Source organism: Salvelinus alpinus, chromosome 15, assembly GCF_045679555.1.
Source record: "Salvelinus alpinus chromosome 15, SLU_Salpinus.1, whole genome shotgun sequence".
Taxonomy (NCBI): Eukaryota; Metazoa; Chordata; class Actinopteri; order Salmoniformes; family Salmonidae; genus Salvelinus; species Salvelinus alpinus.
In genome coordinates, this window is record NC_092100.1 from 48,283,238 (window position 1) to 48,298,149 (window position 14,912).

Here is a 14,912-nt window from a genome sequence, read left to right on the forward strand (position 1 = left end):
GGGTTAGTTCTAGTTTGTTGACCATAACGTTAATATGATATTAATATGATGTAAGTTGTTGGCGCCCCCCCTTGGTTTGTGCTGTGGTGGAGATCTTTGTGGGCTATACTCGGCCTTGTCTCAGGATTGTAAGTTGGTGGTTGAAGATATCCCTCTAGTGGTGTGGGGGCTGTGCTTTGGCAAAGTGGGTGGGGTTATATCCTTCCTGTTTGGCCCTGTCCGGGGGTTTCTTCTGATGGGGCCACAGTGTCTCCTGACCCCTCCTGTCTCAGCCTCCAGTATTTATGCTGCAGTAGTTTATGTGTCGGGGGGCTAGGGTCAGTTGGTTATACCTGGAGTACTTCTCCTATCTTATCCAGTGTCCTGTGTGAATTTAAGTATGCTCTCTCTAATTCTCTCGTTCTCTCTTTCTTTCTCTCTCTCGGAGAACCTGAGCCCTAGGACCATACGTCACGGCAAACCGGGCATGATGACTCCTTGCTGTCCCCAGTCCGCCTGGCCTTGCTGCTATTCCAGTTTCAGCTGTTCTGCCTGCGGTTATGGAACCCCTACCTGTCCCAGACCTGCTGTTTTCAACTCTTAATGATCGGCTATGAAAAGCCAACTGATATTTATTCCTGATTATTATTTGACCATGCTTGTCATTTATGAACATTTTGAAAATCTTGGCTCTCTCTAATTCTCTCCTTCTCTCTTTCTTTCTCTCTCTCGGAGGACCTGAGCCCTAGGACCATACGTCACGGCAAACCGGGCATGATGACTCCTTGCTGTCCCCAGTCCGCCTGGCCTTGCTGCTATTCCAGTTTCAGCTGTTCTGCCTGCGGTTATGGAACCCCTACCTGTCCCAGACCTGCTGTTTTCAACTCTTAATGATCGGCTATGAAAAGCCAACTGATATTTATTCCTGATTATTATTTGACCATGCTTGTCATTTATGAACATTTTGAAAATCTTGGCTCTCTCTAATTCTCTCTTTCTTTCTCTCTCTCGGAGGACCTGAGCCCTAGGACCATACGTCAGGACTACCGGGCATGATGACTCCTTGCTGTCCCCAGTCCACCTGGCCTTGCTGCTATTCCAGTTTCAACTGTTCTGCCTGCGGTTATGGAACCGCCACCTGTCCCAGACCTGCTATTTTCAACTCTTAATGATCGGCTATGAAAAGCCAACTGAAAATTATTCATGATTATTATTTGACCATGCTTGTCACATGAATATTTTGAACATCTTGGCATAGTTCTGTTATAATCTCCACCCGGCACAGCCAGAAGAGGACTGGCCACCCCTCATAGCCTGGTTCCTCTCTAGGTTTCTTCCTAGGTTTTGGCCTTTCTAGGGAGTTTTTCCTAGCCACCGTGCTTCTACACCTGCATTGCTTGCTGTTTGGGGTTTTAGGCTGGGTTTCTGTACAGCACTTCGAGATATTAGCTGATGTACGAAGGGCTATATAAAATAAACTTGATTTGATTTGATTTGTACCAGTTTAGGCTGTTGTGGTGACCGTATTATTGCCACACCGGCAGTCATGAGTCATGACCGCAGTCAAATTCAACGTGTCCATTGAGCCACGGTAATATCCTTTTATGCACTCTGGACATGCATTGGTAGTACCCAACTAGCTAATGACCAAAATGAAATAAATTCTAGTAATCACCTTTGAGTGTGGACTGTATTATTATGCATACTAGATGGACTGCTTACCTTATGCTCCAAACGTTCTAGTCTGGGAGAAAACGTATAGGCCTAGGCGATGCTGTTGGTTCATTCATTGTGTAAGGCGGCTTACAGAGTTAGCCTACAATGATAGGGAATTTATATTTGATTTTGAATAGCCTAGTAATAGAAAAAAAAAAAAAACATAATTAATAGACTGACACATTACCTTTAGCTACAGAATATCTCACCACCGTGCGTTTCCATCTCCTCCTCTTTTTCCTTCATTCCTTTCTCACGCATGCAGAGATGAGGGTTGTTAATTAAATATGTTTTGTTGTGAAAACATGTTACTGTCGATGTTCCTGAACAGATTTCACTTGGTTTCCAAAATTAAGCACTAGGTAGCTGCAGGAACATGGTTTGAGAGACCATTGCATACAGAGTTTGTGCAGAATATCACCTGTCACACAGCGAGAGTCTGCATGCTCCTCAAACAGTGGTTGATGCATGAAGTGAAATAAGTGTTGTTATAAGCCCAGACATTTCTATATGCAATCCCGAGTGAAAGCAGAGTTTTGATGGTTGCCACTAAAAAGAGGAGGATCCCAGCAGCTACTATAGTTCTCAGCTGCTCTGCTATAAACCGGAGTAGCTTCCCGGCATGATTTAAACTGCATACGGATTACATTTATTTTCCCCCTACCCCTGTTCTTACCCATTCTAAATTGAAACGAATTTGACATATTAGTAAAGACAAGATTCAATTGAGAATAGTCTGATGGGTGAAAATATGATCACTTGATGAGAGAACAGAGTGTGCAGCCTGATGCAAGGAACAGAGCGCTAGCTTTTTTTGCGAAATTATCAAATAGTCAATAGCCTATAGTCTCATCGTGCATTTTTGATTTTCTTAGTCATTCTAAGGTTTGTATCATTCACAACTAAATTTGTCAAATTACTCAATCTAGTGTTTCAAATCATCACTTTTACACTCAACATAGCCCTTCATATTCACATTCGCGCCGGAATGGGAATAATATATTTTCTTTATTTTATATATATTTTTTAAATGTATCCCTTTTTCGTGATATTCAATTGGTAGTTACAGTCTTGTCCCATCGTTGCAACTACGGTGCAGACTCGGGAGAGGCGAAGGTCGAGAGCCATGCGTCCTCTGAAACACGACCGTGCCATGCCGCACTGCTTCTTGACACACTGCTCGCTTAAGCCAGTTGCACCAATGTGTCGGAGGAAACACTGTACAACTGCCGACTGAAGTCAGCAGGCATGCGCCTGGCCCGCTAAAAGGAGTCGCTAGAGCACAAAGACATCCCAGCCGGCCAAACGCTCCCCTAAGCCAGACGACACTGGGCCAATTGTGTGCTGCCTCATCAGTCTCCCGGTCACAGCCGGCTGCGACACCGCCTGGGATTGAACCCGGGTCTGTAGTGATGCCTCAAGCCTTAGATGGCTGCGCCACTTGGGAGGCCCTCCTTTCTTTTTTATTAATTTAAGTTAAATCATATTATTGTTAATAAAATCATATCATATAAATGAATGGCACTGAACATATTCTTGTCAGTTAATTGAACTAGCCTAGAGCCTATGGATGGGGCATAGCCAGATAACATACAGTAGGAAATCAATTTTCTTCATATCATAATATTTCTTTAGACCTGCATAAAATAATTAATGGACTCATTACGATGTTGTATATTAAATGGATTTATTAGTCTTTTTAAATACAGATGTTTGCATCAGCGGCTTGTATGAGTGGTGGCCTGGAGATGCAAAACATGTTTATATGAATTAACCGTCAATTACCGTGAGACTGGTAGTCGTTTGCAAGACAATAACCGGCTGACAAAATGTTATGACCGCCACAGCCCTAGTAGTGGTTAGCGGTTATGGTATGAAGGTTTGGCTTGGAGAGGTTTTTGCCCCACAGACAGCTGTTGTGTTGTGCACTGAAGTCCACAAGCAAAGGGAAAAGGTGAGAGGAGAGCACGTAGATGCGAGAAGGAATTATTGGCTACAATGAGCAAAGTGATGATGCTGTAAGTGGCTGCTACGAAAGTGAACTATGTGTGCGGGTGACACATTCCGCCACTTTTGTTGCAAAACGTTTCTTAAATGGAAGCAAACAGAACAAAATTGGGAGGGACCTACCTGAACTCGTTTTAGATGCAAACCGGAACGTTTAGCAACTGTTTGACTAATGATTACACCCCAGATCAGCTAGATGCAGGCAAGAGTGTATAAAGCTGTGCCACTGTCTGTCACCTTGACAATTCAAATTTGTCTCTCGGCCTGTGTTATAAACTGTTGTTATAAACTTTAATTTGTAGGCTAGGTTGTAGCAACCTCATGATAGGTATAGGGAAAATGTGAGTATCATGTAGTAGCCTAAACCTGTCAATTGTGGAGTTAGGTGAATAGAATATAAATGACAGTCATCCAATATGCAGTAATAAAAATCATCCTCTCTAATCTTGAACGGCACGAACCGCTACTGGTGTGTGAGCATTTTAAACTAAAGCTAGCTTCATCTTTTTTGGAATCCTGTCATCTTTTTAGAAGGGTAGCTCTCATTGTAGACGTGTCCATGCAAGATGAATGAGCCGGGTAAGAAACGCTATAAAAAAATAAAACTATCTGTATCTGTTCAACTATATTCCACTGACAAACAACAACAATATGAGCACCATCTGAATGAGCACCATCTGAAGAACCAAACTCTCATGACTCCTGCTCTCTCTCCTGTTTAATATGGAACACCTCTGCAGCTGTCAAACAGTGCAGGGCTCGCTCCCCAGTGAATGACATGGCTGAGTGAGGACACATGGAGAACTAACTCTCACAGAGAGTGCTCATGAATAACAACACTGTAGAGGCCCTTTAAGTTTCACCCTTTGACCCACCACATAATGTCCTAGTTAGCAAACTTGCCCCTCTGTGTAATACACAAGTTAGACCAGTAAGGGTGTATCAGGAAGTACCCCAGATGGCTTGAAGGCGGTGCTAGCAGATTTCCCAAGGAGGGGCGAAGTTTGCAGGCTTTCTTTACTGTATTTACTGTAGGTCTTCTCATCTGGAGTTATGGTTATAGTGCTAGAAATGTGAAGATTATAACTGGAGATAATATAGTGTCACCACAAAATACATAACCAGATTACTTTATTCCAAGAATGTTCTAAGACAAAATATAAAAATATGTATTTCCCCCCCACCCCTGAGCAACAGATGAAGTGAAGCCTAACCACAATGACGTGACAGCATAGCGTAGCTAGCGTAGCATATCATCGGTGAAGAGCTGCTATTTCAAACCTGACAAACACACAAAAGGCTTCTTATTACTTTATGAAGGTCCAATCTTTCATTGGGATTGTTACTGACCACTATTTTCTGTCCATTGTAAATGGATGGTTCCTGATTGATGTGTAAAATAACAAGTGGAGCACAAACCTATGGCAAGAGTGAGTGAGAGAGACATGAGTGACGTAACTGTTGGTTCCAAGCCAACCGTTGCTTGGTACCAGATGGCAATGCCTACTGTATCTGTTGGTCAGCAGTGTGTGCGTGTGTCTCTGCGTGAGTGTGTATGTGTACTTGATGCAGGACGGGGGATGGCACCCTTAATCACAATGTAAGCTCTCTTTTCGTTAAGGCAGATCAGTAAGTGCATTTATTAGCCTTGAAAAAGACAATGGAATAAGTTGGAAAGAAGAGCTTATGTGTGAGACTGCTTTGATAATGCTTTGATATATAGGCAGGAAACAACAAATGTATATATGATCAGTTGTTCACAAATAAATAAAAATAACAATAAACTGCAGTCTATGTGCTTCCAGACAGCTCCCATGCACCCTGGGATGCCAAGTTAAAAAATGGTTCTAACCTAGTCTAATGTCTCTAATTTGCTCATATTTTCTGTCTTTGTATGCGGCAGTCACACACCACTCTGTGCTATTGATCTTGAGTCATTTGAACAAACAAGCCATACACCTCAACCTAGAGTTTAGCAGTCATATCTTTGTGTCAAGAATGTCAAGGTCGAGGTTAGGCATATGTAGGTAAAATACTGATCACAGATTTGGCACATCATTGTGCACGTGTTGTTAAACCATGACATATATTGAGGCAAAAATTACAACCAGTAGCCTACAATTAGCTAAATAAAACTAAATTAATTAAATATATATGCCTATGTAGACTATATCCTATAGACCTACTGTAGTATGTACAGTTGAAGTCGGAAGTTTACATACACCTTAGCCAAATACATTTAACCTCAGTTTTTCACAATTCCTGACATTTAATCCAGGTAAAAATTCCCTGTTTTAGGTCAGTTAGGATCACCACTTTATTTTAAGAACGTGAAATGTCAGAATAATAGTAAAGTTAATGATTTATTTCAGCTTTTATTTCTTTCATCACATTCCCAGTGGGTCAGAAGTTTACATACACGCAATTAGTATTTGGTAGCATTGCCTTTAAATTGTTTAACTTGGGTCAAACGTTTCGGGTAGCCTTCCACAAGCTTCCCACAATAAGTTGCGTGAATTTTGGCCCATTCCTCCTGACAGAGCTGGTGTAACTGAGTCAGGTTTGTAGGCCTCCTTGCTCACACACACTTTTTCAGTTCTGCCCACAAATGTTCTATAGGATTGAGGTCAGGGCTTTGTGATGGCCACTCCAATACCTTGACTTTGTTGTCCTTAAGCCATTTTGCCACAACTTTGGAAGTATGCTTGGAGTCATTGTCCACTTGGAAGACCCATTTGCGACCAAGCTTTAACTTCCTGACTGATGTCTTGAGATGATGCTTCAATATATCCACATAATTTTCTTCCCTCATGATGCCATCTATATTGTGAATTTCACCAGTCCCTCCTGCAGCAAAGCACCCCCACAACATGATGCTGCCACCCCCGTGCATCACAGTTGGGATGGTGTTCTTCGGCTTGCAAGCCTCCCCCTTCTTCCTCCAAACATAACGATGGTCATTATGGCCAAACAGTTCTATTTTTGTTTCATCAGACCACAGGACATTTCTCCAAAAAGTATGATCTTTGTCCCCATGTGCAGTTGCAAACCGTAGTCTGTTTTTTTATGGCGGTTTTGGAGCAGTGGCTTCTTCCTTGCTGAGCGGCCTTTCAGGTTATGTCGATATAGGGCTTGTTTCTGTCTATAGGCTGGGAGCAACAAAATGGAGTCGTGGTCAGCTTTTCCGAAGGGAGGGCAGGTGAGGGCCTTATATGCGTCGCGGAAGTCAGAATAACAGTGGTCTAGGGTTTTGCCAGCTCTGGTAGCACAATCGATATGCTGATAGAATTTGGGGAGCCTTGTTTTCAGATTAGCCTTGTTAAAATCTCCGGCTACAATAAATGCAGCCTCAGGATATGTGGTTTCCAGTTTACAAAGAGTCCAATGAAGTTCTTTCAGGACCGTCGATGTGTCTGCTTGGGGGGAAATATACACGACTGTGATTATGATCGAAGAGAATTCTCTTAGTAGATAATGCGGTCGGCATTTGATTGTGAGGAATTCTAAGTCAGGTGAACAAAAGGACTTGAGTTCCTGTATGTTGTTATGATCACACCACGTCTCATTAATCATAAGACATACACCCCCGCCCTTCTTTTTATCAGAGAGATGCTTGTTTCTGTCGGCGCGATGCGTGAAGAAACCAGGTGGCTGTACCGACTCAGATAGCGTGTCTCGAGTGAGCCATGTTTCCGTGAAACAAAGAAGGTTACAGTCTCGGATGTCTCTCTGGAATGCTACCCTTGCTCGGATTTCGTCTACCTTGATGTCAAGAGACTGGACATTGGCGAGTAGTATGCTTGGGAGCGGCGCGCGATGTGTCCGTCTACGGAGCCTGACCAGAAGAACGCTCCGTCTGCCCCTTCTTCTACGGAGTCGTTGTTTTGGGTCGCCGGCTGGGATCCGATCCATTGTCCTGGGTGGTAGGCCAAACATTGTCCTGGGTGATAGGCCAAACAAGGAAAGTCGTATTCCTGGTCGTAATGTTGGTGAGTTGACGTTGCTCATAGGACATCTAGGACATGACAAAACAAAAGCTAGTATGAAAACTTAGCTAGCTACCAAATGAAACTGGATGCTGTGGGCAGGTTAGCATACATGGCTACAATAGCCAGGACAACTATATACTGTAGACTATATGCACGTGTGAAACTATTACTGTATGCAAAATGGCCCCTGGCCTCTCTCGGGACTGTTTTCCACTGAGGTATAATAACAACTGGACACTGCGTCCAAGATGTCCGCCTGTTGTTTTCAAGGTAATCTACTCACGTTCGCAATGGCGATTGATTCATGTACTGTCTACAGTGCATTCGGAAAGTTTTCAGACCCTTGACGTTTTCCACATTTTGTTACGTTACAGCCTTAATCTAAAATTGCTTAAATTATTTTTCCTCTTCATCAATGTACACACAACACCACATAATGACAAAGAGAAAACAGGTTTTACGATTTTTTTGCAAATGTATTAAAAATGAACAGAAATACCTTATTTACATGATATTTCAGACCCTTCGCTATGAGACTCAAAGTTGAGCTCAGGTGCATCATGTTTCCATTGATCATCCTGGAGATGTTTCTACAACTTGATTGGAGTCCACCAGTGGTAAATTCCATTGATTGGACATGATTTGGAAAGGCACACACCTGTCTATATAAGGTCCCACAGTTGACAGTGCATGACAGAGCAAAAACCAGGCCATGAGATTGAAGGAATTGTCCGTAGAGCTCCGAGACAGGATTGTGTTGAGGGACAGATCTGGGGAAGGGTACCAAAAATGTCTGCAGCATTGAAGATCCCCAAGAACACAGTGGCCTCCATCATTCTTATATGGAAGAAGTTTGGAACCACCAAGACTCTTCCTAGAGCTGGCCGCCCGGCCAAACTGAGCAATTGGGTGAGAAGGGCCTTGGTCAGGGAGGTGACCAAGAACCCGATGGTCACTCTGACAGACTTACAGACTTCCTCTGTGGAGATGGGAGAAACTTCCAGAAGGACAACCATCTCTGCAGCACTCCAGCAATCAGGCCTTTATGGTAGAGTGGCCAGACAGAAGCCACTCCTCAGTAAAAGGCACATGACAGCCCGCTTGGAGTTTGCCAAAAGGCACCTAAAGACTCAGACCATGAGAAACAAGATTATCTGGTCTGATGAAACCAAGAATGAACTCTTTGGCCTGAATGCCAAGCGTCACGTCTGGAGGAAACCTGGCACCATCCCAACGGTGAACCATGGTGGTGTCAGCATCATGCTGTGGGGATGTTTTTCAGCGGCGGGGACTGGGAGACTAGTCAGGATCGAGGGAAAGATGAATGGAGCAAAGTATGATGAAAACCTGTTCCAGTGCGCTCAGGACCTCAGACTAGGGTTCACTTTCCAACAGGACAACGACCCTAAGCACACAGCCAAGACAACGCAGGAGTGGCTTTGGTACTAGTCTCTGAATGTCCTTGAGTAGCCGAACCAAAGGCCAGACTTGAACCCGATCAAACATCTCTGGAGAGAACTGAAAATAGCTGTGCAGCGATGCTCCCCATCCAACCTGACAGAGCTTGAGAGGATTTGTGGAGAAGAATGGGAGAAACTCCCCAAATACAGGTGTGCCAAGTTTGTAGCATCATGCCCAAGAAGACTCAAGGCTGTAATTGCTGCCAAAGGTGCTTCAACAAAGTACTCAGTAAAGGGTCTGAATACTAATGTAAATGTGAAATTTCTGTCCATTTTTTAATACATTTGCAAAAATGTCTAAAAACCTGTTTTTGCTTAGTCATTATGGGTTATTGTGTCTAGATTTATGAGGGGAAAAAATGATTTAATCCATTTTAGAATAAGGCTGTAAAAATGTGGAAAAAGTCAAGGGGTCTGAATACTTTCTGAATGCACTTTCTGAATGCACCCGGGTTGCATCCGGTTTATACAAACCAACATCATATGAGCAGCGCAGGAGCAGGAGCAGCGCAAGCAGCGACGACGTCATCCAAAAACATGGCAGACATTGGATGAATATAAAATGTTAATATCTTCAGCGATGAGTGATGAAAAAAAATGGCCAATTATTTGAATAATTCAATGGATTTTGTTTGTGCACAAAGGTGATGACTAAAGTGTCTTATTAGGAATTTTCAAATCTGACTTCTCTATGTGGCCATGTATGGAAATTCAATTTTTTTCCACACCCCAGCCCAATTCCTCAAAGCTGATTAGTCTGTTATGGTTTTAGGTAGGTTGTGAGATTGATATTCAATCTCATTTTTACCACTCGGTTACATCTACATAGAAGAAAGTACATTGGATGTGGGCCATCTATTCTATGGCACATAATCATTAACCTCAAATCACTGCAGACTAAAACAACTGTGTTCTATGAGCAACCATTTTGTTTTAGATCATAGCATCTCATAAAAATGACTTATCACCAAACTCCAAATTAGGTTACATATCATTATCAGGCCTAAAAAATGTATAGCCTTAGAGCCAGGCCAAATAAGTGCTGTGTAGGTCAATTCACAGTTCACTGAGCTGGAATGAACTCGCTCACAATTCTCTCTGTTTAAACAGAGTAGACTAAAGCCAGCCTGGGTCAAGCCAGCCAAACAGAGGAAGAACGGAGCAGGTAAAGAAACAGAGCGAGAGAGAGAGGTGAATGACTAAATTTGAATCCTCTTTTCAATATTTGTTCAATAGAATGTATGCTTTACTATAGGCCTACACCTGTTTTGCATACTCACAAGATAACTGTCACGTTCCTGACCTTATTTTTCCTTTGTTTAACTTTGTTTAGTTGGTCAGGACGTGAGCTGGGTGGGTAGTCTATGTTTTGTGTTTCTATGTTGGGGTTAATGTGTTGCCTGATATGGTTCTCAATTAGAGGCAGGTGTTTGACGTTTCCTCTGATTGAGAACCATATTAAGGTAGGGTGTTCTCACTGTTTGTGTGTGGGTGGTTGTCTCCTGTGTCTGTATGTTTGTACCACACGGGACTGTATCGTTTGTTTGTAGTCTATACCTGTTCGTGCGTTCTTCGTTATATGTAAGTTCTCAAGTCCAGGTCTGTCTACATCGTTTATTTGTTTTGTATTTCTCTAGTGTTATTCGTGTTTCGTCGTTTTCATTTAATAAATGATGTCTACCTTCAACGCTGCGCTTTGGTCCAATCCCTACTCCTCCTCTTCAGACGAAGAGGAGGAGAACGACCGTTACAATAACAAGAATAATGTATTACACTATACAGAATAATCTCAAAGTGCATAATTTTTTGAAAAAATACAAATATTAACAAAATATACAAAAAACAAATAAAAAATGGACACATCTATCTATAGATCTGCAAGGTGCAATCAGTGACTGTATGCCAATTGTTTTTGGGGGGTTTCCACAATCGTTGATGGCGTGCAGCATGTAGATTTGCACAAAATGTCAGTGAGCATTACAGAAATATCCCCCTGTTGTACTCTCCTACACGGGTACTCCCACTCCCTCCTGTGAGAGTGCAATGTTCTGGGACTACCACGCAAATGTGGAATATTTTGGAAATATCTCTAGGGACTAGGGGGAGGTGCTCTAAATTTCGGCCTAAAAATGTCACTGTTAAATGGGAGGGAACACTTCTCCAATCAGAACATCCTGCAGAGGTAACTGTGAGACAACAGCAGGAGTCAATAGACAGCTCTGAGCAACGTCAGTAAAAAAGAGGCTAATCATTCAAACTCATTGTTTTTCATCATTGTCATTCCTTGTTACTTTGCTTTTTTATCAGACGAGACGATAGGATATTTTCAGTAACAGTCGTTTGCTAATGAAAAGGCGGGTATATAGATCAGGGGAAAGAAGAAGAGGTAATTGAAGCAATTTCAGCGCATCACTTTTAATGTAGCCTCTTATGGGGAGAATGGAGGACAGCTGACACAATGAGACTGTCTGTCCTCTGCTGAGAACTGTGTTCAGAGAAATAGAGAGTCAGATGGACAAGACACGGATGTAGCATCAGATCTGAGGAGCAATAAGACTTAAGCCAAAGGGCTGGCCACCATTTGAACACAATCTGTCCCCACCAATCTGTTCGATAGTCAAACATTTTTCAAGGACCTCAAGTGCGTGGGTGTGCATGCATAGTTGCAGTATCTGGGTTTCCAGGGTGTTTTTGCAGGCTTTAGTACACAATTTCTGTGCTCAATGCATGGTGTGTGCAGGGGCCGTGAGTGGTTTTGGTGGCAGAGGTAGGTATTGCCTGAAAAGAAACAGCTTTTACTCAGTCAAATTGCACACCAAAAAATCCAGGAAAGCTCAGTCTTGAGCAGCACCACAAAATATACTTGCAAAGGAATGGAATAGCTGAATAAAAATGAAAGAAGTAGCTAAATAAAAAATTTAAGAGGGCAAGCTAAATTTGTCATCGCTTACTTGTCTGCACAATCATTTTGCCAAGGGGGGGGGGGGGGGGGGGTTTAGGGATGCTTTCTCTTTTAATCTCAGTTGTGGGGAGGGAGAGGGAGCAGGAGAACCTCACTGACTAGACACCTATTCTCTCACTGAGGGGTTTGAACTCATCTCAAATGACAGGATCAACTGAGAAGGTGAAAAACCAAACCCGCGAGCAGCATGCACTGATTTCACACGCGCACTGTGGTGGTGCCTTCTGTTTCAAGTATCAAGGCTTTGAGCATCCTGTCATATCTTCACATTCAAACTGAGAGTAAAGTTCAACTTTCCATATGAGGCTGCCTAGCAATTCGACAAAGTGGAAATTAGATCAAGCAAAGCGTGAGCCCTTCTATGTTTTGGAGCTGCCTGCGCTGAAATGGACTCTTCTACAGTAGTTATTGCGTTATTCATAGGCTTAAATAGGCAATGCTTGCAATATAATATCGTGGAAAATAAAATGGCATGAACATCTGTAAGGGGTGATCAAGAGTGTGACAACCCAAAGTTAAGGAAATAACATGGTGCCTGCTTTTCTCCAAGACATCACAGCAATAGGGACATGGGTCTCTATTTTTACACACCAATGTTCCGACCATAAATTAACAACTTGCTCCTAAATGTGATCTGATAGTGTGCGTTGCACCTGATCTAGAGTAGCCTACATCGCTGGAGAACATGGAATGCCGTTTACCTAATTCATTTTCCTCTAGTATTGCAAAGTGATGAGAGGTTTGCCGTATACTCTCCTAGAAAGCGACATGGGAGACATATAACTTTTGCACAATGGAATCCAGAACACTTGTATCTGCTAATAGAGGTCGCTACTCCTGTGAGACTTTATGTCGTTTTTTTGTCTTATAAATATAATTTCACAGCAATTGTGTCTGTAAATTACAAGTTGAGGAAAAGTGTGGACAAAAATAACTCCGACGAAATCCTTTCAAAAATAATAATTTCATCCTATCGAGACCAAATCTCCTGGGCTTTTATGGGAATTAAACACTCCTCCCGCTGTATGCTGCTCAGGGGGGAAATGGCGGAGTCTGAGAGCACTGAGGTAGGTGTGCAATCTTCGATTAATTCATAGGCAAAGCTACACAACGTGAGTGATAAATAGTTCACTGCGCTGTTACTGTCAGGTTAATTTCTCATTTCAAGCATGGAATGCACATCGCGCACAAGTGTATGCTGGTACTTCTGCAATATATGTGTTGGTATTCTTTGGGTCCACTTTTGTGCAACATAGTCTATGCCCTGTAAAATGTCTATACCAAATGGCACGCTCCACTCATACAATATTTTTTATCCTAAGCATACAGTGACTTCAAACTGTTCATTGACCATTAGTTGAGTTCCGTAAACGTAATTGATTCGTGTGACACTCTGTTTAATAGGAGCTACTCTAATGATAGCCTACTCGTGTGCGCCACTAATTATTTTGGCTGGTTCGTAATCCAGAGAAAGGTTGCATTCGGTCAGTCACAGGTCAAGATTCAGAGAAACGTGATTTAAGGCGCGAAGCTCGCGTTTATAGCTCGTGCGCTGCGCTGTCCTTGTTGCTGTAGCAACCTCAAACTGGAACGGCTATCTTGGCTTGCTCCCTTGAGTGGACCATCCGGCGAAACGCATAGCCGCGGTTTGTAGGGGTGCACCCTCTGATAAATCACAATAAAAAACTAATTTATATACATATTAAACATTCCACCAAATTACTGCACTAGGCCTTTATTACTCCCTGCATGAGCATAGAGGAGAAAAATTATCATCAGCAGAGCCGAGAGTTTACTTTAGATGTAGTTAACATGAGAATTGTAGCATTCTCTGCTTGAGAGTAAAAGTTTGAGGAACAGAAGATAGGTGGTGAAAAAAGATGACTGTGGTACCCATATAGTTTTAATACACTTTTTTCCCCCCTTGTCTCTGTCTCTGTGTTTGTTTTTGTCCATCTGTGAAAGTAATGTTTGTTGCCATGTAGCTTTCTGCTTACCCAGTATGTGAATAGAACAGGTTATTCTGTGTGAATGTGTGTTTGGAGCTGCCTGTTGCTCCGCCCCCTGTTGACAGACCATCCCCATTACTAGGCAAAACAAGGACAAAGACAAAGCTGCACAGTCAGAGTGGCTGCCGAGCACAAGACTGAGGAGAAGGACTGACTCTCTTTAACAAGGCCAGATCAATATCACTGATAGCCATGAGAGTGAAATCTAACTCTTAAGATATATGTGCACCAGGGAACAGAACATGACATGGGTTGAGTTGAATGCTCAAATTAGTTTTTCCCCTTTTTCCTCTCTTGATAATATGTCTGGAAGGGAAGGAAATCCTGGATCCTTTTTCTTCCGCTGAGCTATGGGCTGATCAGACAGGCTTCTGTCTGTGCTCTCCCAGCAGGCATTAAAGGTGACAATCAGAGTTTTACAGGCACACCTTCTGTGTAGAATTCTGTATCTTCTGCTTTCCTCAGACAGACTGACAGACAGACATCCTGTCAATACTGTTAGTGTTGTCTCTAGACAAATACGCTTGATCCACTCACCTCTGGGGCTCCATGGGAAAGCCAATGACCGTTGAAAGAACAAATGAGAGAGGAAAATAGCAAAGAATATAAACTGCTTGCAAGATCTGTTCTTCCCACAGATTGTGAGGTGAATGCAAAGAGTGTTGTCCTAACACAAAATCAATTCATTGGGTTTTACAGTTTTATCATCATACAGTATGTCCTTCACCCACTATTTCTCTGTAGAAGACCTGACTTTTAGAAATCTGCTGCGGCCCCATGATGTCTTTAT

General features: G+C 42.6%; 1 protein-coding gene across 3 annotated transcripts in view; it reads left to right on the forward strand.

Moving 5' to 3' along the window:
• The first annotated feature begins 12,186 nt into the window (after nt 1-12,186).
• LOC139540218 (protein arginine N-methyltransferase 8-B) overlaps nt 12,187-14,912 on the forward strand; it is a 39,554-nt gene continuing 36,828 nt past the window's right edge. The window contains exon 1 of one of the 3 annotated variants that reach the window (XM_071343865.1): nt 12,187-12,275. In XM_071343865.1, coding sequence (XP_071199966.1) covers nt 12,255-12,275 — 21 coding nt within the window. In that variant the 5' untranslated portion in view covers nt 12,187-12,254. Of the gene's footprint in view, nt 12,276-12,783; nt 13,181-13,228; nt 14,769-14,912 lie in introns of those variants that run through there. The other 2 variants (XM_071343866.1, XM_071343864.1) reach the window with 2 other exon arrangements.